Source organism: Bos indicus x Bos taurus, chromosome 2, assembly GCF_003369695.1.
Source record: "Bos indicus x Bos taurus breed Angus x Brahman F1 hybrid chromosome 2, Bos_hybrid_MaternalHap_v2.0, whole genome shotgun sequence".
Taxonomy (NCBI): domain Eukaryota; kingdom Metazoa; phylum Chordata; class Mammalia; order Artiodactyla; family Bovidae; genus Bos; species Bos indicus x Bos taurus.
The window spans coordinates 44,474,955-44,502,342 of record NC_040077.1 but is presented as its reverse complement, the minus strand read 5'-3'; the positions used below and the strand labels follow the sequence as shown (position 1 = coordinate 44,502,342).

The following is a 27,388-nucleotide window of genomic DNA, read 5'->3' as shown; positions in this document are numbered from 1 at the left end:
GGCTGCCGGGGGGGTACCTCGGACACCAGGCTGCTGACTGTCTTTGCCAGGAGGATCTGTGGCGTGTCAGGTACGGCATGGCAGCTTCCTCTTTCCTTGACGTGTTTCTCTTTGTATTTCAGCTACAGGGGTGAGAAAAAGGCACTTCTTCAGCTCCTCTGAGTCTCCTGCATATTTTTTATCAAGCTCCTGAGTTACTAAATAGAGCTGGTAGAGTAGTGTCATTGACATAGTTAGAAACATTAAACTCAGTGTAAGATTTGATATTTAGAAATCTTGGGAAATACCAAAACAGGATTTTCTTTATCTCGTGCAAGCTGGGGTTTTAGTAACAATCAGAATGAAGGTTATGATGAATCTTTATATATGCAGCTTTAGTTCAGAGCACTTTGAAATGTCATTGGACCCTCCCCCAAGCCCTGGGAGGCATTATTAGTCCTCCTTTCCAGCTGAGGAAACAGGAAGCATAGGAAGAGTATGACCCCACAAAAATGAATATGTTCCCTTATAGAGTCCAGCCAGGCCCTCAGATCCCCAGTTCTGGCTGGGAGGGCTGGCACGTGAAGCCTCTGCATCAGGCCCAGCCACCTGACTGTTACAGCTTCCTGCTGCTGCCACCCTGCTCTGCCAAGTCACTGCTGTGGACTGGGGTCAGCAGCCCTCCGCAGTCCACAGGGTGCCCAGGGTGCCCCTGGGGACTGGCCTGCAGAAGACAGCCCTGTGTGAGGCTAGGCCTCTGGGAGGGGACCACATGCTTACATCACTTTCGATTATAGAATTCTTCAGGGCCAGGACCATGTCTTTATCATCCGTGACGGAAAGCTTGCAACCCTTGAGGTACTCTCGGTCCAGCTTGTATTCAAACTGTAACAGAAGAAAGTCAGAGGAAGCTGGAAAACGGTGCCAGGCACAGGAGCAAGATGGTATCTGGTTAAATTTCTAGGGAGTCTTCTTCTTGAGGGCACTATGAGGATTTGCTGCCAGGATGGGGGCAAGGGTTTCCTGGCTGGGTCCACTGCAAGCTGGGCTCCTCCTCGCCAGCCCCAAGGCCAGGACAAAGCTTTCCTGGTCCTCCCCTGCCTCCCTCAAGAGCCATTAGTGTTTGGGCTCAGCCATGTGAGACCAAGCTGTGTGGCCAGGTCTACTTCCTGAGCTTGCCTTTCACACTTCACAACCCTCCTGTCCTTCTTGGATCTCAAATGAGCTAGGGAGTGACAGTGGTAATTATGGATAATGAGGGACGTTTCTGCCCTGGGTACGTCATGCAGTTCTGTCTCTCTTATCTCACATCGCTCTGCTGCAGGGTCGACTTAGCAGCCTGGATGAAGTCTGGGCGGTCAGGGGTCCATTTCCAGTAGGCTTTGGTGGCTTCATACTTCTTCTTGTAGTCCAGCTGTTTTTAACAAGATAGAAACAGGTCAGTTCATTAAGTGGCCTGAATTCACAACCACACACGCAGCACAGAGGGACTCAGCTTGCATTTAACAAATCATGGTTCTTTATGCAAGAAGAGAGCCCCAATTAAAATTTCTATACAATTTATGCAACTAGTTTTGTCATCCTATGGGACCCGTTGGCCTCAAAATAGAAGCTAATAATTTTTAAAGGTTCCAGATGAAATGATTTTTCAAACTAACTCTGCCAGGGCAGTTTAATTATTTTGAGTCAAGTACTTTTAACTTCTAACTAAATTCAGACAACTTTAAAAAAATTATTAAAAACTTTTTATTTTCTGCCAGGCACTTCTCAAAGTGCTTTATAAATATTAACTCATTTAATCTTCATCACAACTTCATGAAATCAGCAGCTGAGGAACTGTCTAGAGGGCCTAAGCAAGCTGTCCAGGTGAGACAGCTAGTGAGCAGTGGAGCTGGGGTTCAAACCCAGGCAGCCTGGCTTCAGAGGGCATGTGTACTTGCTAGGCTTGCATTTGAGCTGGAGAACTGGCCACCTCAGGCTGAATCTGAGGAAGAGAATGTATGTAGTTTCATTTGAGTGCCCTTGCCCTCACTACCAGCCACGTTTCTTCACTCTTTTTGTCTCTCCTTTTTCTTGGTCAAGGCATCATTTGTGTACAATAAGATACACATGCTTTCATGTATTAATTTTGATCAAATTTTTTCCATTGTGAAAATGTTCAAGCATATGAAGAGTTGCAAAAAAAAAAAAAAAAGTTGCATGAATCTTACAGAGAATATCCATATACCCAGCACCTAGATTCTACAATGTACATTTTACTGCATTTGCTTTGTCCCAAATCTATGCTGCTACTTATCTCTCGGTCCATTCTCAGGACACCTGTAAGCTCCCTGTCAGCCCCTAAAGGCATTTCAGTTTGTTTGCCCTAATAAATACAATTCTCTGTGGCACTAGTGGTCACAGCTTGGATTTTATAACCTTTCATTATATAACCACATACATTTTGAAGAAGTCAATACTTATCTAAATGCACAAAAAAGTCCCTGTGGTTGAGGCTTTAAGATGCCCCATCACACACAAAGAAGAATCGGCACAGAGAGATGTGAGCAGGAGGAAGGTCTAGGTCAAGTCCTGACAACATCAAGCAGCTCAAGAGTTCTCTTTTTTCAGAAGAAGGAGGCTCCAGGGTTTGAGGCAGGAGAAGAACAAAAAGACTGGAGACACTTTCAAAAATGTAACCTTCATTTCAGAATTAAACCCCCACTTCTCAGTGTCCTGGCACAGCGGCTGAGTGGGTACAATCTCCATGGGCCACCCTTGTTTTTTCCCACCTTTCCCTGGTGAGAACCATTTAGAGGTCAGCGTTATCACTCATGCTCCAGGGCCCAGCCCTTGATCTGGAGTCACTAGAACACAACTGCCTGAAGTGATGCCCAAAGAGCCCATGTGTCCTGCAGAAGCTGATGAACCCCTGTTAGGTTTGGGGACTTACATTGGTGTTGACTTTGTAGGCATCCTTGGCTGCTTTGATATGAACAGCATCTGGCTCAATGGTACAGTTGGACTTAGTTCTCTGGTAAACTTCTTTGTATTTCAGCTGCAGGAGGAAACACAGGTGAATTTTTTAAAGCAGCCCACAAGTGTCTTAAAAAAAAAATTAAAACTGTAACTATAGTACACAACACTTCTTAAGACTGAATACATCTGTTGGGAAGAAATGATGCAGCCATCGCATCTAGTAGATGCGCACTTATCCTGTCTCAGATCTTAGCGTCTGCCCCTTAGGACACACTGCATCTGTTCACTGAGTTACCATAGAATTTATGTCCTCTGAGCTTGTGCTGAAAAGAACAGCCAGATAGCAGTCTATGTGTTTTCCCTTCCCCAAATCAGAAACTCCAGAGTTTATAACATCTTAAAAACCATTGATGGAAGACAAGACTTCCCCCAGTGGCTCACCCGAATGGGATCAGGCTTGTCCTCCTTTCACACCCCTGTAAGTTGTAGCTGTTATCATGTTATGTTGTAATTATTTATCTATTCTTTCTTTGAGCTGAATCCTTTGCGGGCAAAGTTGTGCATCATTCATTATTTCATTCCTAGCAGCAAGCACTTAACAAACAACATATGTGGTCAGTCACTCAGTCATGTCTGACTCCTTGCAATCTCATGGACTATAGCCTGCCAGGCTCCTCTGTCTATGGAATTTGCTAGGCAAAAATACTGGAGTGGGCTGCCATTTCCTCCTCCAAGGGATCCTCCTGACCTAGGGATGTAATCTGCATCTTCTGCACGGGCAGGCAGATTCTTTACCACTAGTGCCACCTGGGAAACCCCCAAGGAACCAAATAAATATTTGATGAATCAACGTACTGATGGATGAATGCTGTCATCACTGTTGCCATTGCTAGAGCCACCCCTAGTGAGTTTCAGTGGGAGGGGGAGAAACAGGGAAGGCTTAGCCTCTGTGAGCCCAGCTGGTCATTTTTTCACCTTGAGCCTGGAATTTCTAGCGTCACCCATTTTTGCTCCTTTTAAATTTCAGGGCCCTGGGGCCTTATCTCGGCCTTCTCACTAATTATTGCAGAAGGATCTTAGGTCTTAACATGGTTAAATCTGAAATAAAAACTGTCCAAAAGAAGCCACAGTAGCACTTACTAAATTTGCCTGATCATGTGAATCACAGTTTTCTGTACTTTTTCATAAATGTAGCAAATCAATAGCTTTAGGGTTCAGGCCTGGACATCCATATTTTTCATCAGTTCGGGTTATTGTTATAATCAGAAAGCTTAAGGAAATGGATGCAGAATTGCTTCATTTTTTTTTTTTCCAGTGAGAGAGAATGGGCTGCTCCACATAAGGGATCTAACTTATAGATGTTTATGAATACCCGATGCTCATGTTTGAAGTGCCAAAACTTATTTTATATGAAAAATATAATAAATAATTTTCAATGATTTATACATTTCTGCCTTCATAAACAGTGCACGGATATATTTAACATTTTTCTAGGCAACTCAGAGTCAATAGTGTGAACCCATTTGTTTATCTACCAAAGAACTCCTGAGCACCAGCCTCAGTCAAGGCTTTGGGGTAGGGATTCCACAGTTGCTTTTAGTATTCTTTATGATGCCCATAAAGCCATGGAGTTCTTTAAAATATTAATCTATTTGTTACCCAAAATGCAAGGAGATCAAACCAGTCAATCCTAAAGGAAATCAACCCTGAATTTTCATTGGAAGGACTGATGCTAAAGCTGAAGCTCCAATACTTTGGCCACCTGATATGAAGAGCTGACTCACTGGAAAAGACCCCGATGCTGGGAGATTGATGGCAGGAGGAAAAGAGGGGGACAGAGGATGACATAGTTGGACGGCATCACCAACTCACTGGACATGAATTTGGGCAAACTCCATGAGACAGTGAAGCATAGGGAAGCCTGGCATGCTGCAGTCCAGCAAAGAATTGGACACAACTCAGTGACTGAACAACCACCACCAAAATGATGAGTTTTCCACCACAGAATCTAGCTATGTATATCAAAATATATGGATATAATTTCTACTCAGAGTATTAAGATTTAATGGCTACCTTGTTCCTCTTAGCTGAGATGAAGCTTATAGAGGATTTATTAATAGAGTTTATGGCCCACTGCATTTTTCAAATGGTCTCAACAATATCCTCCTCCGCTACATGCTTTTCTGCAATGTGACCTTCCCATTTGTTCACCCAGAGGAGGCCTATGTCTCTTCACCCCTTGAATCTAGGTGTGCATACTGTGCCCAGCAACATAATGCAACAGTGACTCTGTGTCAGTTCTAGAAGTAGCCCTTAATGGGTCTGGGTCTTCTACCCCAGCCTCTTAGGACACGTCCACCACGCTGTGAGACAACCAAACCACAAAGGCCACGTATAGAGGTTCCTGTCTGTACCTGAGTGCCCTGAGTAGCTGAGTGCCCAGCCAAGCCGTGATCAGGCGCCAGCGCTGGGAGCAAACAATTCGTGGTTGTTGCAGCTCTCCTGGGCTGCAGCTGTCTGCTAGCACACGTAATAGAGCATTGACTCAGCTATGCCCAGTCTGCTCACAGAATGCTGAGCCAAAAAGGATGACTGCTGTCTCAAACTGCTACAATTTAGATTGATTGTTACACAGGTATAGATAATTGGTCCTGGGTTTGTTAAATCACACTAGAAAGAGGCCAAGGTGAGAGGGGCTGCAAAGCCACCCCAGTACTTACATCACTGACTTCATCTTTGACCTTCCGGACATGCAGCAACATGGGCGTGTCGTGAATTGTGGTGTAGCCTCTGGGTTTCGCTTTGTTGTATTCCAACTTATACAGTATCTGAAAGAGATGTCAAGGCAGAAAGAGCCAACTTTATGCATCTCAATTTATCTTGGAATATATGTAAAAATATAAAGGGAACATGGTTGCTATTGTCATTGAGTATATACAAAGGAGAGAGAGTCCCATAAACTCATCAGGTTTTCATGCTTTCTGCAAACGCTCCCGTGCCTCTACAATGTGGTGTCTGCTAATTTGGCTGGGATGATTCTTTACTCTAAAAGAAGAGTCCTGAGCAGAGTAGGACATTCAGTGTCCCTACCTCCCTCCCACTAAATGGCAGTAGAATCTTCCAAACAGATAACCATCTAAAATGCCCTTCCACATTTGCAAATACCCCCAAGGTCAAGAAACCACTCAGAGCTCCCTGTACTTACATCACTGATTTGTTTGTTGACTTTTGTAGTACGTAGGTGTTCTGGAGTATCCACGATTGAGGTAAACTTGTCCTTTGTTTCTTCATAATTCTTTCTGTACTTGATCTAAATTGTAGAGAAGAACAAGTTAACTTGAAGTAGGAGAGGGCCTTCAGGGACTCTAGCTTTCCTTTTGAGACAGTCCCATGGAAAACAACAGGATTATTATATAAGCCATAGATATGGGGAATGATGCCATGCTTTCATATTAAATCTTTTTGATAGCAATTGGGTAATAGAGTGAGAAAATAACAATAAGAATAAAATGATAGTTTCCAGATATTTTATCCATGTGGAAACTGAGCCCCAGAGAGGTTAAGAATATAAGCTAAGGGCATGTGTAGAGTGAAATCTCAGAGCCAGGCCTAGACCCATACTCTCTGGACTCTGACAAGTAATGATTCACTCACAGTAAGCTGCATGAAATATGTATTTTCTTAAGCTATATTTTCATATCAAAGATGTAACATGAAAAAAATGAATACAAACAGTTCAAAGCAATTATTTTAAAAGACATTCACTTTTGAAACTTTCAAGTCATGATTTTTTTTTTCATGCACATAAGCAGTTTCAAGCAGACACAAAGAACGTAGCAAAATTCCATGCACAACTATCCGATGATCATATCAAGATGAAGAGAAAAGTTCAGGCCAATAGTATGTCCGTAGGAAGGCATCCTCATTTCATGTGTGGGTCTGATGTCATACTAAAGTGATAAAACAAGTTGCTAATACAAAAGATTGATTAAAAACTTTTTTGGGGTGTGGAAACAATGGCATTTTATTAACATTGTATCTGGTAGTTAGGCAATGACCACTGTTTTTTGCAACTTCAAATTTACCTTTCAACATATGATGGAAATGTGGTGGAGTGTGCTTCAGATGACCTTGTAGGAAGGCAAGGTGATCAGTAGTATTGTTAACATATGTGCGTGAGGACAGATGTGCTGAAATAACCTAACGAATACAGCAACACAAGAAGGGCTATGAATATGTCCAATATTCAAAGAGCTGCACCATCATCCTCATCTCTCCAAAATGGTACAGAGTAGTCATCAGAGAGCAATGTACACACTGGATGAAAATTTTACATATTCAGACCTTTTAAATACTGTCAAATTTAACTAAGATCCTTATCTCTAATAAATCTATTTCTTTGGGGCAAACAGGGAAAAACAAACTAACGTCATACCAATTTGGAAAACTTTGGCAGTTTGAAAAAGCCTGTCTTACTAGGAGTTCCAAAGGTGTCGGAAGACGCAGAGATGCTGGCCGGCCGCTGCGGCACGGCACTCAGCCACACCCAGAGGTAATTGGCAGGGAGTGAACGTTTATGCAGCTTTGTCGTGTGAAACCAGCTTGGGCAGGGGCAGGGGCAGGGAACCAGGGAAACCTTAGAGATGAATGCCCCCAAGGCTTCTCAGTCTCTTCTTCTCATCTCATCAGACATTACCTGGCTCCACATGTATGTGTTGTAGAGGGCAGTCAACATATCTGGACGCAGGATTTCATTGCATCCTTGTTTCAGAAGCATCTTGGCACTAGATTTATATTTTCTCTGTTCATGCAAAAAGCAGTGAAGCACAAAAGAGACTTATGAAGACAGAAAAGAAGACAGCTCTATATCCCGATCACCTCTGAGTGAAGAGATGTAGGCATACACACTTTGTGTTCTCACGTGTATGTGTGGGTGAAGACACCAAATGCATTATAATGCCAAGCAGGCTGACTGTGAATTTGCAGCTGGCCACCATAGCCTTTGTGAATGGGCAATAACAGAGCTAGACCCACCAAAATTGCCTCAGAAAAGATGATATCATTGGAGTAGAAAAATACAGTAAGGGCTTCTGTCCTCTTGCCATTAATTTGTTTGTTTCTGCATTTGCACCTTAATTTGCACTTTGGACCTGCAGTTGACACACAGGCCCTCCAGAAGGATGAAGGGTGGAAGGACCCAGCTGTGCATCGCCTCTTCACCACAGCACACGTGAGGACACAGAGCATAGACTGGCACACTCAAAGAGCTCGTGGGCTCTTTGGGTGGCTAGACAGATACTCTGGAACAGAACATCCCAATATCATAGGCAGAACCTATGACATCCTTGCAGCAGACGGGACGACATCTCATGAGAAACTGGAGCGCAGTCCTGCTTGGCCATCCGGGCGGCCCCATCACAGTACCTGACTGATCTGGTCGCCTGCGATCTTAGCCAGCAGATGTCTAGGCTCATCGACTACCAGGTGGTATTTATCTTTCCGCTGCTCATAATCAGCTCTGTATTTTTTCTGCTCAAACATCATATCAAATTATAGCAAGAGTACAATTTCAAGGCTGTATAGAAATGTCCCAAGATAAACACTTCAGAGAGCCAGAAACATGTCCTTTCTAGAGGTAGGCTCCCAAAGCATCCAGGGTAATGAAAACAGGAAGGCAGAGAGAGTTAAACAAAGGAAGATCACCTGGAGAAGGCTGGGGCTTGGGCTAGATCAATTATGATACCCAAGTGGAAGCACCTCGTGCCTAAAATGTCCCATCTTTATATATGATGTCATTAGCAATGTTGGTTTTATGACATCCTATATTGTATTTATAAGGCACTGACAAGCTATAGGCTTACTACTAAATGCTGGTAAAACCAAAAGCATATTCATGGACACATTCTAATGCTAGTTAATTTATCTTATTATAAAAGAGACCTGGAAATACTTCATGAGTTAGAAAAATAGAAACAAAATATATCAAGACTGTCTTCCTAAGAAGTTACTGACAGTAATTCTTCAGAGTCATCCCACCTGGAAATCTACTGCAAATAAAGCAAATTTAAAAAACAAAAAATGAAACACATTGAAATAAATATACCATTGGCTATATTTTCATTTTTTAGATTCATTTTACTAATTTTCTAATGTTTTTGAATTTATGTAAATCTGTAGAAAATACAAAGACAGGAAATTAAATGTAAAACCATCCAAACATGTTAATTCATAGCTTGCTTATTTCATCATTTTAAGCTAAATTTAACTTAAACTATTGCAAAGCCAGTTCCACAAAAAACTGGGTAGAAGACAGAGGAATATCTTGAATGCAAATGGACACTTCTGTGCAATGTGTGAGTAACTATGGCAATATATTTGAATGTGTGAATCACAACTACACGATTACGGCTGCCATTTCTGGGCCTTGGTAAGGGATACTAAATTAACTTTGAACTTATGGGTCTCCCAACTCTATACAGAATCCTGCTGAAGGGAGTTCAGCTGAGAAGCACCCAAAGGGCTGTGCTGCCCCATGCCAGTGTCGGCAGAGGCCACGCTGGCTGTGGGCCCTCACTCCACTCTGCACAGGCCCTTCATTTGTTCTTATTCCTGCTTTTGGCAGAGCCCATAAAACAGGGATATCATAAGTGTCTTCCCAAAGACTCAAAGGCTTTCCTGTCATTTTATGTGTTGAGTTTTAATCGAATGTCACTTATAGAGTACTAAGGTAAGTTAATAGGTTAAACTGGATCAGGTCATACGTACCTCATTCATCAGTTGAGTTGCAAACTTGAAATGCCTATTGATTGGACAATCAGCAACATACTTGAAATTTGACTTTGTCCTTTCAAATACCTCTTTATACTTATACTAGATAAAACAGAAACATGGTTACTTGATAGCAGGTTGTGATTATCTTAAGAGTGAGACATGTGTGATTAATTCATTCATAGAGTTAACAAGTAATTATTGAATGTACTCTATTTCCCAAAGCAATGAAGGGCATACCACCCCAATGCCTTGAAAACTGGCCCCCAAATACATACTTTCATTGAATAGATGTCAAATGGATCTATTCCCATATTGGGTAAAAATTCAAATCAGTTTCTTCGTTTCAATACTTATAGTGATAATTATTTTACTTTGAAGGTATTTCCATGTGTACGTGAAGGCAGTTTTTAACCCTTTAATTAGTTTTCCAGGAATTAATCAGATAATTATAATATTTTAGAGTAAGAATATGCTAGCATCTAGACCACTACCTGTTTTTAAATAGCCCATGAACTAGACAATTTTTTTTAATAATCTTTAGGGATTGTAACAAAGAATATGTGACAGAATGAACATGGTCCACAAAATCTAAACTATTTACTCTCTGGCACCTTTCAGAGAAATTTGCTGACTTCTATTTTAGAACTCAAAGGAAACCAATCTGACTGCTTTATTTTGTAAGTAGGAAAATGAGGCCATAAAAAAGTTATTTGCTTCAAGTCACATGTTTGTGAATTAAAATAATCTCACTTTATATCTGCTGCCGTATCAAATCATCCAGAGACATATTACTAGGAAGGAAATTCTGGAAAAGCCATGAGGAAGGAGTTGTACTGAGATGGCCTTTTATCAAATTCCAAGGAATGATACAAATAAATGATTACTGTTGTCAGTGAGGTCAGTACTAAAATATTCCTGAGTAGAGTGAATAATGCAGTATGTTCCTACTTTAGGGTGTAGAAGCAAGGACAGAGATGGAAATACGAGAAGCTGTTTCCTCAGTTCTAGTGCTCTCTGGGGGCAGTGGAGTACACTGCATGGATGTGGCCATTATCCCTGAGTAAATACATACCTTGCTGTAGAGAGTCTTGTTCTTTTCAGCCAGAGTAAAGTCGGGAGTATCATAGGCATAGCAACCAATGCCTTTAAGCCAGGTCAAATCTTGTTTATATTTCACCTGGGAGAAGAACATCAAAGAGTTTTAAGAACCTACCTCCAAATAGCAGGTTAGGATCAACGAAAGTAGAACAAATAGAAGCTCTGACTGTGAGGTATATGGAATGATAAAGTACTGAAATAATTATTTAAGAGGCGTTTCCATTAATACTGATTTTTGCCCACTTTATGGTATATTGTACTGCATTTGGGAATTTTCATTTTAATACCAATTAAAGCAATTCAAATGTAACAGGCATACTTTCCTAGAGAGTATATCATTAAGCTGGCAGCTGTATTTTCATATAAAGAACTAAAACTTCTTCCTAAATGAGCATTGTTATGTGTCTTAATTGCTTCATGAAGTAGTAGATCAAAAACAGGTTATTGTTTAGATGAAATATATCACTTCCAGACATGTAATATGATGTAACACATTTAGAAGAAAAATTAGGCTGACACATTTGAATACATTTTTCTGTCTCTCAAGTTGAAGCTCACTTATTCAGCAATGAGTGTTAGGACTTAAACATCCATACACAGGAGCTAAAAGTTAGTCAAGTTTAAATCAGTTGTTATACAGTTTTTGATTTCATAAGTCATGTGGGCATATGAATTTATGTGTAAAAATAGATTTCACAACTCACATCACTAACTGCATCAGTGACTGCCCGATGGTGGAAATGCTCAGGGCGATCAGGAATGGACCTCCAGATTCCCAGCTGGCTCATGTAGTTCTCCTTGTATTTTATCTATAAAACCACAAAGACAGTTTTAACGTCTTATCCAAAGTTAACGTAAACAAATCTACTTGTTTTCAGAGAGCTTTAGGAAAGGGAGGATACTTTAAAAAACGCTGGTGGGTTACTGAGTCCAACACAAGCAGAAATAAGTAGGGACGTACTTTGCTGATGTGGTCTGTGACTGTGCGATGGTAAACGATGTCGAGAGCATCCTTCACAGTGTGGTATTTCCCTTTGGTCTTTTGAAATGTTTCTTTATAGCGTAGCTGGAATGAGAAAAAGCACATGGATTGTGAAAAACGACCACATTATATAATTTAGCTCTTTTAACCTTGAATTCTCTTGTCTTATTTCTTATTTTTCTCTTGAATAAATTTGGGAGAGATCAAAAAGCTCTCTCACATCCTGGAAAAGGACTTTAGGAGAAAACTAATGAAACTTGCATAAAGTATGGAGTTTACTTAAAAATAGTGTATCAATATTGGCTTGTGACATATGTCCCATGGTAATGTAGGCTGTTAACAATAGGGCTCTGGGTGTAGGCTATGTGAGAACTCTGTACTATACTATTGCTATAGCTTTTCTATAAATCTACAAGTCCTTTAAAAGTTTATTTAAATGTAAAATGAGCAAACCAAAAGCTCATTTGGGAGGAGAAGGGAAAAAAAAGCATAACTTTGTTGAGCCCAAGACCTACTAATGTACATGGAAAAAGAAGAAAGATTTAGTTTTAACTCCTGTATTAAAATGTCTTCTCCATGGAGCAATCCTGAAACTTGATTTCATAATAATCTCTATCTTTGTGATATTTCAAAAGATATAGCTCTGACTTTAGCCTAGGAATATCACAGAAGAGTCATCTCATTTGCACTAAATGAATACTTCTCTCAGCACAACCTCAAACAAATCCTTTCTGGGTACTGAGCAAACACATATTGAAGGATTCCTTTGTTTTTCAGATGGGTAATCTCTTAAGATCATTTTGCTCTACTTGTGGGGATAGCCATGGTAGATAGGCTGAACTTAATGTGAGATACCACCCTTGTTACACTGGTGTAAAATGAGCTCCAGGGGCCAATTTCACTGTGTGGACATCTCTGAGAAGTGGTGATGCAGAGTAAGTTTGGTTCAAATTAATATTCAACAGTAACCTTGAAGTGATAAAGATGGGGATGTCACAAGGAGACAAAAAATATCCAAGCAAATTGATTTTGATGTTAGCATATGATTTTCTTTGGTGGCTCAGACAGTGAAAATCTGCCCACAATGAGGGAGATCTAGGGTTGGATCCCTGGGTCAGGAAGATCCCTTGGAGAAGGGAAAGGCTACCCACTCCAGTATTCTTGCCTGGAGAATTCCCTGGACAGAGAAGACTGGCAGGCTGCAGTCCATGGTGTCACAAAGAGTTGGACACAACTGAGTGACCAACACTTTCACACTTTATAATTTTCTCAGCTTATATATTAAACAAACTGACGTGGCCTTTTTCCAACTAGCAGACTCCTTTTAGCTGCAAACGAAAATTTATGACAAAATTATAGAACTGAGATATTGTTCCAATTCGCTGTACCTTTTCACATTTCAGTTTAGGGATCACTGTAACTAGCTAAGATGCCTTGAAATCCTAGAGTTATGTTGCTAAGTTGAGGGTGATGGGGTTGTTACCTGTTACCTGAACAGGTGCAATGAATTCACAGTTGGATTCTGGGACACAAAACTGGTAAGGACCAGCCATCTACCCGGGGTTGATTTATTTCATATCTTCATTAACAGAAAATCTCATTACCATTGAAAGGCACTCTTATCCTTGATCATATGGCATGGGAGATTAAAATCTGTCCCTCCTAATTCTAACAAATGTATCATTCACATGAGTTAGCAATCAAGAGAGGAACAAATATTTTCTGAATGTCAACTAAGAGACTAGTACTGTTTTAAAAATGTGTACCATTATCCTGAAATTTAGTCTAATTTAATTATCACAATTCTTATCCTTATTCCAAATACAAGAAAAGAGTCTCAGAAAAAATAGGTAAATTATATAGAGTCGTACACCAGGCAAACACAGCATCTGGATTTTAAACTGTGTTTGGCTGGCTCCCAGGGCAGCATTTTATGGATAAGTAACAACTAGTCATTAAGTATCCCTAGGAAATGCTACCAAAGAATCAGAAGGGTCATATTTTTGCTCAGAAGAGTAACGAGAAAAGCCGTAGGTTCTCAGGATCTCCCAGCATTATTCTCAGCGACTTTGCCAAATGGGTATTGTTTGTGCCCATTTGGCTTTTGTGTTTTCATTTTTTTCCTGATCTCATGCTTCTTAGGTACCACCACCTCGGCTGCCCCCTCACAGCAGAAGGAAGAAGGGAGAGATGCATACATCACTGGCGTTCCAGTAAGCCCTCTTGGCTCTGATGAGGATTGGCGTGTCTGGAACCGGAGTGTACTTGTCCTTCATCTTTTCATACTGAATCTTGTACTTGTTCTAAGAAATGAAGATGGAAGAGATAGAAACTTAAGCTCAGGAGTGTTCATCCTTCCCAATTCACAACCATGTCACAGATCCATCCTAGGGACACAATGGATAATGCTCGTTAAGAGAAAAGCTCTGCCTTCTGTGTCTTGATACTGTTGAGTGCAACTTCTAGAAAGGAGCTCTCTGATCAGAGGCAGCAGGTAGAGGTTTGAATGAAGGATTTGTTTTCTTTGCCCGGTGCCTCAGTGCTGAATTCCCAACTTACCTCGCTGACCATGTCCTTCACGTGTCTGGCGTGCTTCAGGGCTGTGGTCTGGTTTCCAGCGTGATGATGGGGTCTTTCTTTGGTGGCGAGTTCAACATACAGATACTAAATTATAAGAATAGGGATCAGATGTTATAGAGATAAAACACCATATTTAGTATTCAGTCCTCTTTACTCATTTCTAACCCTAAAATGGAAGGGCAGTATCTACCTGTTTTTGCCCTTTTGTTTGTTACATATGTTTCTGTTTATTTCTTTCTCTGTCTCATGTTAAGAAACACAGGTACACACTCTAGTATCTAATATTCTTATTGCTGAGTACAGTTTAAACACGTGTGATAAAATGCCAACAGAAGAATGAGAAGATCCTGATAGATTCCTCAACGTATTTTCCCCCTTTTTTGCCTGAATGCATGAAATGTGGTCTCATTTGTCTCTGGACAAAAGATAGGTTCTATGGAACGAATTTTTAAATTTTATTTTCAGCACCTGGAGTCCACGGACCACTCATCCAATAATTAAAATTGTATAGAACTTAGAAAAGATGGCATGGCATTACCTGCTCATGTGAAACCTAACCATAGTGACAACTGCCCCCAGAGAAAACAGCTTCTTGAAGTTAAAGGGCATGAGGCTTCATCAGGACCACCAAGTATGAGGGTCTGCTACTGACAGGAGTGGTCAGGAACACAGAACCACCCCTCTACACACAAACACACACTCCCCGCGGTGCCAGCCCGGGAGGTTTCTGAATCTTCATGTATGAATGTTACCTGACTCTGAAGCTTCTGCCCTCTCTTGGCTCTTGTGAGATCAGGTGTATCAGGAACTGAAGTAAAGATTGACTTCTGCTTCCTTCCTGCTGCTCTGTACACCAGCTGGACATAAAATAGTGATAACCATCATTCTGTTTCATTGACACGTCCTGTGCCCTGCAGATGCCTTTATTGCTGACTTCAGAGACAAAGCAGGGGCTCTCCCACTGTGACAACCTCAATTTCTGTCCAATAAACCAATACTTTATTTACCCCCTCCTTTTCTTTTTCCCCTGTATCAAAATTAGAGACATTCTGCAGCCTGTTCAAGTGTCCAGCCCCCCACTGTGTTCTTGGTCCCTTCTCACCCATGCCTTCTAGGACCCTGTTCCAGCAGTTACCCCCTGCCTCTCTAAACCTTCAGCCCTTCTGGTTTTCTAGCCCACTCCCTTCTTCTACGAACAGACCCAAGTTCCTCTTTTCATCAAGTCTTTTCCAACTTCTGCCAAAGGCCTTATTTCTTTCTTTCACAACCAAGCAGACTACGTGTTTTTCATTTCTCTTTTGATTAACTTCTCAAGGGAATAGTTTAGCTACCACCCAACCACTCCAAGGAAGTGAATTTCATTAAGACTACCGCAAACATTACAATTGCCAAATCCTAGAATGTTTCTCTGCAGCAACTGTAACTGCTCAGCAATTTCACTCCTGAACCCTGTTCTCTGCCTTCCATTCCCCTATTCTCCCCTAGGTGGCCTCCCATCTTTCTAGGCACTCCTCAGCTTCCTTTTATTGTTCTGCACTCCCCCAAAGTCGGCTAGTAGCTGGAGTTAGTGTTGGCTTGGCCCCTTTTACCCTATACATTCTGCTTGGATAACCTCATCTGTACCCAGGACCTCAACCATCAGTCTGAGATTGATGGCTTCCAAATTTTGTTAAATAGCTCCTTGATATCCCAGCCACACAGGCCAGAAACTTGGGGAGTCATTCTAGACCCTTTTCCCCTCATCTGCACATCAAAACAGTCATGAATCCTGGACTCCTAACTTTGTGACAGTTCTTAAATATGACCTTCTTCTCCTTTCTCACTGCCAATGCCCTAGTTCAGCCTCCTATACCACTTGTTACTATACATCCTTAAGAGCCTCTAAACCTCTTTCCCAAATCCTCTACTGGACACTTCACAGGGCTTACCCATCTTTAACAAGCCTGAGAAAAAGATTTTCTTAAAGTTCAGAACTAATTAGGTCTTAATGTTCAGACTATCCTGCTCAGAAGTAATTCTTCAGTGACTTCTCATCAAGTCCAAGATCATTAATATACCAACCACAAGTCTTCATAACCTGGCCTGTCTATCCTAGGTCTCCACTCTCATTTCCCAAGTCTTCCATACTCCCCATGTGCTATCTGAAACAAGTCCCAGTTTCTAGAACTCATTATGGTCCATTTCACATACTTTCTACCTAGAATTTTCTTCCCTGTTTTATCTGCCTGAAGAACTCGTAGAGTCCATTCTGTCTTGATCATTCCTGTAGGATACGACTTATCCTATTGATGTCTGTTTCTTCTCAGAGATGAGCCCATGGAATGCAGAAGCTCAGTTTATTATTCTTGTATCACCTTTTATTTATTTATTTATTTAGCCTTTTTCTGGAACCAGATTTTATTTATTTATTTATTTATTTTTAGTATCACTAATTATATTTCAATGATGGTCAGTCAAAACTTACTCAAAGCAGCTATGAACTAATTACAAGTAGCACTCAATCAGTTGCTTACTGAACAACATCATTCTGGTAGGTTTTTTTTTTTTTTCTTTTTTTTTAATTTCAGATATACACATGCTCCCCATCCTGAACCCTCCTCCCATCTGTAAAACAGATAGCCAATGGAAATTTGCTGTATGACACAGGGAACTCAAACCAGGGCTCTGTAACAACCTAGAGGGGTGGGATGGGGTGGGAGTTGGGAGGGAGGTTCAAGAGGGAGGGGACGTATGTACACCTGTGGCTAATTCATGTTGATGTATGGCAGAAACAAAACCAATATTGTAAAGCCATATCCTTCAATTAAAAAAGAACCCCCAAAGCCCTTATTAAGCACAATTTGCAGGCTCTACCCCAGACCTGAATCCAAGGAAGTAGCTCGAATTGGTATTTTTTCAAGCCAGGTCATTCTACAGTGAGACAAGTGTGAGAGAAATTGCACTACTAAAAAAATGCCTATTTTTCTTCCTCAGTGTTGTTGCATAATATGCACAAAATCACACTAGGAATTGGGAAGAAGAGAAATTAAAGTTTTAGATAATTCTGAACCCAGACAGCTAAGAGAAGTAAAGGTATTTCAAAGATACCAATAAGCACTTTAAGTTCCCAAACAACTTAATTATTTGGTGGCTGGAGGAGAGATGTAATACTTTAAAGCAGTGGTTTCCAGTGCTGGCTGAATATTAGAACCATCTATGGAGCAGCTAAAAGCACACAGATATCCAGACTGAGAATCAGAGTCTAGCGTGGGGCTTGGGATTGGAGTGCACTCAAGGGCAGTTTTAAAACATTTCAGAGATGATTCTGATACTTAGCCAGAGTGGAGAGGTCCCTTTACAGAGGGGGGAAACCCCACCTGCATTCCTATCCGAGGGCTGCAGTGGTTGAAACAACAGAGGGAAGCACTCAGGAAAGCAAACGTGCCCAGGGCAGCGTTTGTGACAGCTGAAGGATGACTCGTCCTCCGCCCTGGCTCACTCCACGTGTAGGAGGCTGCAACTCCTCTCCCCCAAAGACAATGCGTGGTTTTCCAGGGCTCCTCTAAGTCTAAGAACATCAGTCATTCCTAATCAGCACACATCAGAGTTACTGAGAAAGGAGAGCTAATGAAGTGACCTGACACCTGGATGGAGTCTGATGAATAAGGCCGCAAGACAAACTGGGCTGAATGAGAACGGCCCACTGACCACTGATGGAAACGTTTGTGGGATGTCCTTACCTCTAGGGAGCACCTTTTATTCCCTGGCAAACATGGACATCTGTTATGACCAAAGCATTATAGGATACACATGGAAATAAGATGTGGGGGGGCAATCTTCAACGGATCAACATAGGTGAAAGGGTCACATCTGGGCACAGCTAACTGCAATCAATCAGGAGCCTTAGTGCAAGGCGGGGCAGATGAAAATGAAACGGAGTCTTTTGGAACTTGAGAGGGCAGCGGAGCAGAGAGCCATTGATAGCACTGCTATGATTAGAGTCCTGACAGCAGGGATTAATGACAGAGAAAGTTTAGAAATAAATTCAGTTTGGAGATTACAACAATGGTGTAAGACAGGACTCTCTAATCTACAAATTCATACAAATGTTCAGCTATAGGTAGGGCAAGTATCAATAGCCTCATCTTATTAAAAAGGGACAAAATAAGTAAACTGAGGCAAAGTGAGGTCAACCAACTTGTTTACACAGGGTGACTACACTCTGTAATTAAAGGCAGAAGGAGATTTGGGCCTAGTACAATTACCTGAAAAAAGATTGCTAGAGGAATGAGGCCCGTATGGTGACAGATGTACTTACCTCGCTCAGATGTGTCTTCAGCTCCTGCACTTTCCTGTATTCCGGAGTGTCGAGCACCACCTTGTACTTGTCTCGCATCTTCCTTGCCTTATCGGTGTACAGGTAGTGAGACTTAAGAAGGGGAATGCGAGTCGATTAATCACTTGAGGATTGCATGTCGTGGTCACGCATCATCTTTCAAATGGTGGGCACGTGCAAGCCGTGCTGACCCTCTCTATCCTGGGTGTCTTCCCAGGCAGGACCAAGAACAATTCATCATTTTACTAAGTTCACTACCTTTTACAGAGGCATACATCATCTTAAGTGAGTCATGACTTGCTCAGTGGGTTGAGGGCAAATTTCCCCTTAACAGAAGCTATAGACAAAGATTCTTGCTGCCCAGCCTGTGAAGCTGTGCGGGCAGCGCTGTGGGCTGGGGCGGGGTGGGGGGCACTCACCCAGAGCTTCCGCAGGTGCCGGGAGCGGACCATGTCTGGAGTGTCGTACAGGAAGCAGCCCATCCCCCTCAGGACCTGCAAGTCCTCTTTGTATTTAATCTGTGTCACAAACATAGAAATACAGCTGGTTGTGAGCAAATTCAAAACAAGAGCAATTAAGACAGAGTAGTGATACTTTTATACTGAAGGACCTTCATCTTGGTTCAGCACATCCACCCCATCCTCTGAGTTTGCCTGAACTCAAGTAAATTACAGGGTTTTAAAATTTAAATTGTTAACCCTGACCTGAAAAGAGGACATGGCTATTATTTTATTATTATATGGATGAAAAATGCCATAGATTAAATGGAGTGGTCTTTTATGAGAAGGAAACATTCAAGGAGAAAAAAAAAATGACAACAGGAAGTGGTGAAAGGGGGTGGGAGTAGTGGTAAGCAAGAGAAAGATACTAAATGTGACTAGGACGGAGGCCACTTGGAATGAGGTGCTAGTAATGATTTGGTGTTGGATGTAGAACGGTGGTCAGCGATTCTTGTATCTCCCAAGTGGTCCTCTTACTACCTGGAGAAGTGTGGGGTCCTGCTTCCACACAATTTTACCTCCAAGTTGTATACTCAGTTGACAAGTACTCAATGCAAAAGGCTGCTCAACGACTGGTTGGCTTCCATGTGGAGAGAGCAAGCCTGCTTCTTATTAAGAGTCCCCCAGAAAGACCCTTATGAGATACTTACATCGCTGGTGATGTCGCCCACGTAGCGGCAGTGAAGCACCTGGGGTGTGTACGGCAGCGAGATCATGTGGCCTTGCATCTTGAAGAAGTCTGATTTGTAAATCAACTACAGGGGGAAAATGCCCATAAACACATAAATTAGAGACCAGTGGTTGACCTTCGTCCTTGGGTTCCATGGCCTCCCCTCTCTCCTAAGAAAATACCCACCTCGCTGACAGCCTCTTGAGTCTTCTTGACTTGGCGGATTTCAGGTGTGTCGGGAGTGGTGTGGATCTTGTCTTTCAGTTTGTGGTATAGTTGTCGATACAGTCTCTGCATTGGGGAGAAAACCATTCCAGGTGTTTAGTGCAGGATGATGAGAGCATCTGTACATTAATCAAATATTTCACATATTTAAACAGCCATGAAAGGCAAGATTAAGGTACAGAAAGTGATTGAAATTAGAAAAACATAGAAAGTGATAGTTATTTTACTTGGGTGAAAAATGTGAAGCACAGGCTTCCACTTTCTATCAGATGGCTGGAAAGTAGGGTTAGATATTCAAACCAATAGTTCACATAGAAAACTATTCAGGCTCATGAATCAGACTAATATGCAATCTTATTAAAGATTTTTAATACAAATGTCAAAGGAAGGAATTATTTACATCATAATATATGGATGGGTGGGTCTCAACAAAGGTATTACTAAATATATAAAAATATTGCCATAGGATACCAGTATCAAAATGATGACAGAAAGGATCCCCTTAGTCCTTGCAGATAAATTAAAGTTTGTAGTTGAAATACAACTAATTCTTAATGCATTGCAAACAAAGCCATGGTCCTTGAAACTCCTCACAGAATTAATAGTCACAGTACCTCGCTGGTAATGTTGTTGACCCTCCGGACGTTGACAAATGGGACATCATTGGGTCCAAGTGTGTACCCATATGCCTTCATGTGTTCATAAACTTCTTTGTACTTAAACTGCAAAAGCAAAGTGAGAATGAGCTCTCTGATGGATGAGCAGAGAGTAAGCATCACACTTGGCAAACGGAAGAGGGTTGTCACTTTCATTTGAAAACTACTCTCTAAGCATTAAGTATGGAAAAAAATCATTGACAAAACTTCTCTAATAATCTAAGTCTTGAAAATTATTTTGTTGGTTAATAAAGCCAGATCCAGAAAGGAATACAATTCATGGTTGCCTAGATTAAATCTGTTTGTAAGTCGGTAGGCAAAACACAACAAAAAACCTGTATTTTTAGTCCCAATATGGCTAGGAAATTAAGAATATGCAAAGCAGAAATGAGAGACTGATTTTAAGACTGATGGATGAACAACTTCATAAACTGTTTAAAACAATGGTGTTAGATAATTAAATCTGTGACTTTGCTTTGGAAACCATATTACTGGGCCACTGGCTGTGGGACTTCACTGGTCAGTAGGTTCAATTTCCAGGGCTCTGGAGGGCAATATGGGAGGAAGATCTCATTTTTGAGCTGATGGCTGGTTTGCGGGTATGGCCTGAAGGCCAGAGTCACCAGAATAGACAATGCCTCTCCAGGTCTGCTCATTACATCCCAGCCTGACACTAGTGGAAAAATTTGCTATTAGAGCTAATGCCTGGGAAAGCTGCAGGTAATGAGAACCTAAGTACCCCTCCGAGCTTTCTAGGAAATGGGCACAGAAGGTCAGCCATGAGAGTCTTTCTTTCCAAAGGAACACACGGTGAAGTGGTATTTTTTTGTAATAAGATATTGCAGAAAGCAGACTATACTATCGCCACACAGCAGTAGCGCACATATGAAAGAGCATTTCCAGTAGCTGATTTGAGATAGTTCAGAATGTTTCTGTGTTAAGGCCAACAGAATTAGAAGCATTCTGGCAGCCATGATCCCTGAGCCAAGGTAACTGAGTCATGCAGATAGAACCCCATGAAAGTTGTTTACTAACCCATCATGCTAACCAGGCACTGCTGAACTGCAGGAGCAACACGCCTGGAAAATACAACATCTCCCCTTCCCTGCTACCATCATTTTTCAAAAAACTATTTTAATTCCATCCTTTTTTTGGCCTCACTGCATGACATGAAAGATCCTAGTTTCCCAACCAGGGAATAAATCCGTGTCCCTCTCAGTGAAAGTGACCAGTCCTAACCATTGAACCGCCAGGGAATTTGCTCCCATCATTGTATCATGCTGAAACCTCAGGGTGTGATTAAGGGGATGAAAATAGGCTATTAATAAATATTAGTATCCTCCTTCCTACTTCAAGCCCCATCTCAACGAGGAGAAGACCACTCACATAGCTGCTCATGTATCGGGTGTCCTTGGTGTGTTTGAAGTGAGGGGTGTCGACCGGAAGCCTGTATCCAGTGGGCAGGGCATGCAGGCCAGCTTTTCGGTACAGATTCTGCCAGGATGAAGAAGAGCAAGTTAAATGACAACTATCAAATGATGGATCTAAGTTAAACAAATCATTTCCAGCTTGTGTTAGGTTTTCAATCTACTTACACTCACTGAATTGATTTCAAGAAGGAATTAAGTAAATTCTAAGAGTCAAGCAATGAATTAAATTCAGTTCAATTGCTCAGTCGTGTCTGACTCTTTGCAAGCCCATGAACTGCAGCATGCCAGGCCTCTCTGTCCATCACCAACTCCCAGAGTCCACCCAAACCCATGTCCATTGAGTCAGTGATGCCATCCAACCATCTCATCCTCTGTCATCCCCTTCTCCTCCTGCCCTCAATCTTTCCCAGCATCAGGGTCTTTTCCAATGAGTCAGCTCTTCGCATCAGGTGGCCAAAGTACTGGAGTTTCAGCTTCAACATCAGTCCTTCCAATGAACACCCAGGACTGATCTCCTTTAGGATGGACTTATTGATCTCCTTGCAGTCCAAGGAACTCTCAAGAGTCTTCTCCAACACCACAGTTCAAAAGCACCAATTCTTTGGCATTCAGCTTTCTTTATAGTCCAACTCTCATATCCATACATATTAAATTACTCAACATATATATTTTTTTAAAGAGCAATGAGTGAAGAGGCTTAAAGAAAATACCTCTATTTCTAAACATATGCCTGGTTCACAGAATAGCATCCAGCAATAATTTGGGAAAAGTAAACAGGCAGCCAGTGCCACCTCTGTGGTTAACCCTATGGTTAGCTGATGTTCAAGCCATCACCAATCCTGAGATAGTAGTAATTATAAGACACATCTTTGGGAGCCCTCAGAGCCCCATAAACACAATGTCTTGATGTTAGGCTGTTGGGTCGGGAGGCTCATATTCCATGCACGAGGAGGAAAGGAGTTTCTATCTGTGATTTGAAATAGTCTCTCTCTCAGGGGAGGTATAGGAAATAAGACTAGTACTTAAAATATTAAAAACCAAATTACTTTTAACATTCAATACAGGAGAGAGGCATTAACCTTGAGACCAATGTAACACTGAGAAAGTGAAAGTGTTATTCGCTAAGCTGCGTCCGACTCTTTTGTGACTCCATGGACTGTAGTCCGCCAGGCTCCTCTGTTCATGGGATTCTCCAGGCAAGAATACTGGAGTGGGTTGCCATTCCCTTCTCCAGGGGATCTTCCTGACTACCAGATGAGTGGAATCTAGCTTCTTTCTCTTCTGAATCCTAACAGTAAACTTTAGCTTTATTTCTTATTGTACACAGTCTTTGATGCCTATATGCCTTGTCTTTGTCCTCTTGTCCTGGACTGTAAGCTTTTTGAGAGCAGAGATAGTTGATTGATCCTCTTCTATGTATGCACTGTTCCAAAAATGCCCACTGCTTGCTCCCAGCCAAGAGGGCAGACAGGTGATACACTGTTTTTCTGTTTTGTTTTGTTTAGCTCATGTGACTGGAACAGTCTTTATGATTTACAAGGTCAGGCTGAGGATGCCCAGGGGAGGCCACTTCTACAGAGGCCTGGCCCTCATCCCGGGTTTCTGCCGGGCAGTCTGCCCAGCTCTCACTGCTCACCTCACTCTGGAGCTTGTATGCATGAAGGGCCCGATCCAGATCCACGGTTTTTGTGGTCGGAGCCACTCTGCCTCTGATGCTGTGCACGTAGTCATAGTGGTAGACAGCCTGGACGCAGAGAGAAGCAGAGTGAGTGGACTGCACTGTGGCCGCAGGGGTAAAAGAAACTAAGTAAATGCAAATCCAAGTCTCTTAATATAAAGATGGCAGCCTGCTCCCTTTGCCTCAGAACTCTATCTCGAATACTGGGCCTTGTCCAATGGAATAGGGCCAGTGTGTGGATCCCACACTGAGAAAGTGGAAGAGTCAGCTCAGGCATATGAAGAGGAAGAGTGGATGTTTTACCACCATGAGTTCCACAACAAAAGGTTTTCACATTCTGACTCACTGGTGGGATTTAATATTTGCTTATTAACCTGTGGGGTTAGTAAAAAGGGGGCAGCCTGCTCTGTACCACTGTGCTACTACACAGGTGCTTTCCATCCATTTTCCCGCTGTCCACATAAGGAAGCTGAGGCTCAGGGGATTAAGTGCCTCTCTCAAGTCTATCGGATTACATGTGCTAGAGGCCTCATCAGTAACTGCAGAGACCCTCTTCTCTCCATCTGATCATGCATGCACATGTGCTAAGTCGTGTCCAACTCTTTGAATGCTATGGACTGTCTATGGGATTCTCCAGGCAAGAATACTGGAGTGGGTTGCCATGCCCGCCTCCAGGGCATCTTCCCTTACCACCGTGAGCACTAAATGAATTAGAAAGCTGAGACCATGAGGCAAGGATACAAAAAGCAACCTGGGAAGCTGTTCTAAAACACCAAGGATTTCATAAACTTTGATTATTTACAACGCCACCCCAGGAAATGAATAGAACACATCAGGTTTTAGGAAATCAGAGAAGAATCTTCAGTACTTTCTAAGGCACCAGCACCGGTCTCCCATTGAGAAACAGCCTGGCCTGCCCCGTCTTTGGTTCTCCCCACTTCCGCTGGTGCCGTGGCCCTGTTCTCCTCTCCCTGAAGTAACTTCTCCGTGGGCACTTACATCGCTTAGTTGTTTCCCGCTTTTGACAGCCTGAACGTAGACAGGAGTGTCAGTAACCAGCTTGTAATTGTTCCTTGTTTTCAGCACGTGAGCTTTGTACTTGATCTGTCAAAAGGAAGAAGGAAAATAAGCCTGTGTTAGACCATTCATTATATTTGAAATTGTTGGTTTTCACATAGAGCCTGGTTGCTTTTAGCTCATGGCATGCACATACATTGGCCCTGAATTTCATAACAATCAGCATAATCAATGCTTATAGTCACATGGATCATCTAGAGTCTTCTAGGAGGCTTGACAGCTGCCTTCCTAGAAATATTTAAGCTTTCTTACTAAAATCTTGATTATAGTATTACCTTGCCTAGCAAATCCTCTCCTTACAAATAGATCCTGTCTATAGCATAACAGACTCCTAATAAATGAGATGTTTTTTATAATAGGAATTGTGTGCTCATTAATATATCCAAAATCATTCAGAAGGTGGCGAGAAGAACCAGGGGTCCCTTCTGCACCAGGGGACCATGGGACAGCTCATCTGCATTGTCTGCACTCCTGAGAAATGGCGGCTCTGCTCTTCAGCATCTTCCTCCAGTTCGGCCATCCTCAGCACCACTTCAGACACAGTTGGGTGTGACAGTGTCTGTACTTGACGTCCTCTCCCCTTGCCTCTAGACCACACAGGGAAGGAAGCATACTTGAAACAACCAAAAACCAAAAAACAAGGTAAACTCACATCGTTGCGTAGATCGTAAGCATGCTTGGCGTGGAGAATCTCAGGAGTGTCCCAGACGTAGCAACCAATGCCTTTCAGCCAGGTGAGGTCATCCTTGTACACAATCTGGGGGTTGCAACAGATGGAGGGGGTCGGAACAAGAAAACTTGACTGTAACTTTAACACGAAAGACACAGACACACTCTAGACCCAGGATGACTTTGCGGAATGAAAACAAGACACTATGCCCTGAGGCCATGGGTGCTCTTCAGACTTCAGCATGCAGAGCCCTGCTTCTAGGGACAGCTCAAATTCCCGGTAGACCCCTGGGTGTACAGGAAAGTGATTCTGGAAGAGGGCGGAGCTGAAGAACCAAGTGAGTCAGTCTCTCTTGGATGTGGGGCGTGTGTGGGGCTGGGGAAGAGGACCTTCATAAGCAGTGGACTTACGTCACTGATCTGGTCTGTGACCTTCCTGACGTGACTGTTGACTTGCAAGTCGGGGTGGCAAATCCACTCGTGGAGGTGAAGGCGGTAGTCGATCTCACTGACTTTCTTCTGAGAATCCTTAGCGGTAACCATCTCTACCATGTCAGGCACTATGTGGATTTTCATCTTGTTCTTCTCATAAACAGATCTGTACAGGCGCTGTGGAGATAACGTAACCAGTTAAACAGGGAACTATGCAAGGGTCATGGCAACACGTGCCTTTCTTAGACCCCACAGAGGTCAGGGGCATCACTTAGAGCAACCGGTTGGGGGCAGGATGGGGACTGGATGTTTCTGACACTTTCTACAGATTCATAGGGGTGGGGAAAGGCAGTATGGGCTGACACAGCTCTCAGCTTCTTCACATGTGCACAGTCAGTGCCATGCACATTGCTGAAAAGAATGATGTTCTGACTTATAGTTGGTGGTTCTGTTACTTGGCTTTTGAAACCAGCCTTTAGGATCACTTACGTCGATGTTAAACTTGCCAACTCGGAGGCACCGTGCTGTGTTCGGATCATCTTCAACACTTCTGGGTAAAGTGTAAAGAGCTTTGAACTTCTCATATTCTTCGCGGTATTTGATCTATAGAGAGAAAATACAAAGGAAGTAAAACAATTTTGAAGAGTGCTGGATCTATATTGTTAAAAGAACATGAGACTTAATTAATAAGAACCCAACTCTGAAGACGGGCCACCTTGGGGTCAGCACTTTTCTGAGCTTGTTTCCCTGTCTGTGCCCAGAGGTAGAGGAAGCATGGTACCTGCCATAGGATTACCTGAAGATTAGGTCAGACTATGTGTAAACATCCTTTAGATATCATTTTAAAAACTCCCATACCGATACAAGTATTTCTGCTGTTACTACAACTAATTTTAAAGATGATGTAATTTAAAAATGATCTCTTTTATGATGTTGGCTTTGTTTTTCTTAACCATAGTAAAAGATGAAAAATGTGCTCAGGAATTTCTTTGTTTTTAATAACTGACAAGTCTGGTGCTTAAGAGACTCAATCCTTGAATTTCAGTTTCTATGAGGTTTTCCAAAAATACAGTTCAACTAAATTCTATGGGAAAACCAATGTCTAGTTCTTAAGCCATATTGCCTATTAATGAATATTTCTTTATTTTATGAACTAGGAGGAAAGGCTTTTACAGAGACTGGGATCCTCTCTTCTGGCATATGATAAAATAACAATCCTCTTACAACTCAGAGGCCCACATCTCAATTAAGACAAAAAAAGGAAAGATGGGAGTATTTATGTAGAATTTCAGGAAAGCTCTTCACTGATAGAAATCAAGGAAATTTCCCATCAGAATTTTCCAGAACATTAGTTCACATGCTCCTTAT

The 27,388-nt window shown here is 42.1% G+C and overlaps 1 protein-coding gene across 29 annotated transcripts in view; it reads right to left on the bottom strand.

Moving 5' to 3' along the window:
- NEB (nebulin) overlaps positions 1 to 27,388 on the bottom strand; it is a 219,241-nt gene that overhangs the window by 36,416 nt on the left and 155,437 nt on the right. For 25 of the 29 annotated variants that reach the window (XM_027560957.1, XM_027560767.1, XM_027560809.1 and 22 more), the window contains 25 exons: positions 26,510 to 26,623; positions 26,000 to 26,197; positions 25,572 to 25,676; positions 24,842 to 24,946; positions 23,801 to 23,908; positions 22,121 to 22,228; positions 20,693 to 20,800; positions 20,040 to 20,144; positions 19,834 to 19,938; positions 19,103 to 19,201; positions 18,666 to 18,776; positions 15,121 to 15,225; positions 14,348 to 14,452; positions 13,987 to 14,091; positions 11,768 to 11,872; positions 11,511 to 11,615; positions 10,781 to 10,885; positions 9,703 to 9,807; positions 8,362 to 8,466; positions 6,143 to 6,247; positions 5,658 to 5,765; positions 2,912 to 3,016; positions 1,289 to 1,393; positions 760 to 864; positions 18 to 122 (listed from right to left, as the gene is read on the bottom strand). In XM_027560957.1, coding sequence (XP_027416758.1) covers positions 18 to 122; positions 760 to 864; positions 1,289 to 1,393; positions 2,912 to 3,016; positions 5,658 to 5,765; positions 6,143 to 6,247; positions 8,362 to 8,466; positions 9,703 to 9,807; positions 10,781 to 10,885; positions 11,511 to 11,615; positions 11,768 to 11,872; positions 13,987 to 14,091; positions 14,348 to 14,452; positions 15,121 to 15,225; positions 18,666 to 18,776; positions 19,103 to 19,201; positions 19,834 to 19,938; positions 20,040 to 20,144; positions 20,693 to 20,800; positions 22,121 to 22,228; positions 23,801 to 23,908; positions 24,842 to 24,946; positions 25,572 to 25,676; positions 26,000 to 26,197; positions 26,510 to 26,623 — 2,739 coding nt within the window. Of the gene's footprint in view, positions 1 to 17; positions 123 to 759; positions 865 to 1,288; positions 1,394 to 2,911; positions 3,017 to 5,657; positions 5,766 to 6,142; positions 6,248 to 7,633; positions 7,739 to 8,361; positions 8,467 to 9,702; positions 9,808 to 10,780; positions 10,886 to 11,510; positions 11,616 to 11,767; positions 11,873 to 13,986; positions 14,092 to 14,347; positions 14,453 to 15,120; positions 15,226 to 18,665; positions 18,777 to 19,102; positions 19,202 to 19,833; positions 19,939 to 20,039; positions 20,145 to 20,692; positions 20,801 to 22,120; positions 22,229 to 23,800; positions 23,909 to 24,841; positions 24,947 to 25,571; positions 25,677 to 25,999; positions 26,198 to 26,509; positions 26,624 to 27,388 lie in introns of all 29 variants that reach the window. The other 4 variants (XM_027560774.1, XM_027560827.1, XM_027560920.1 and 1 more) reach the window with 2 other exon arrangements.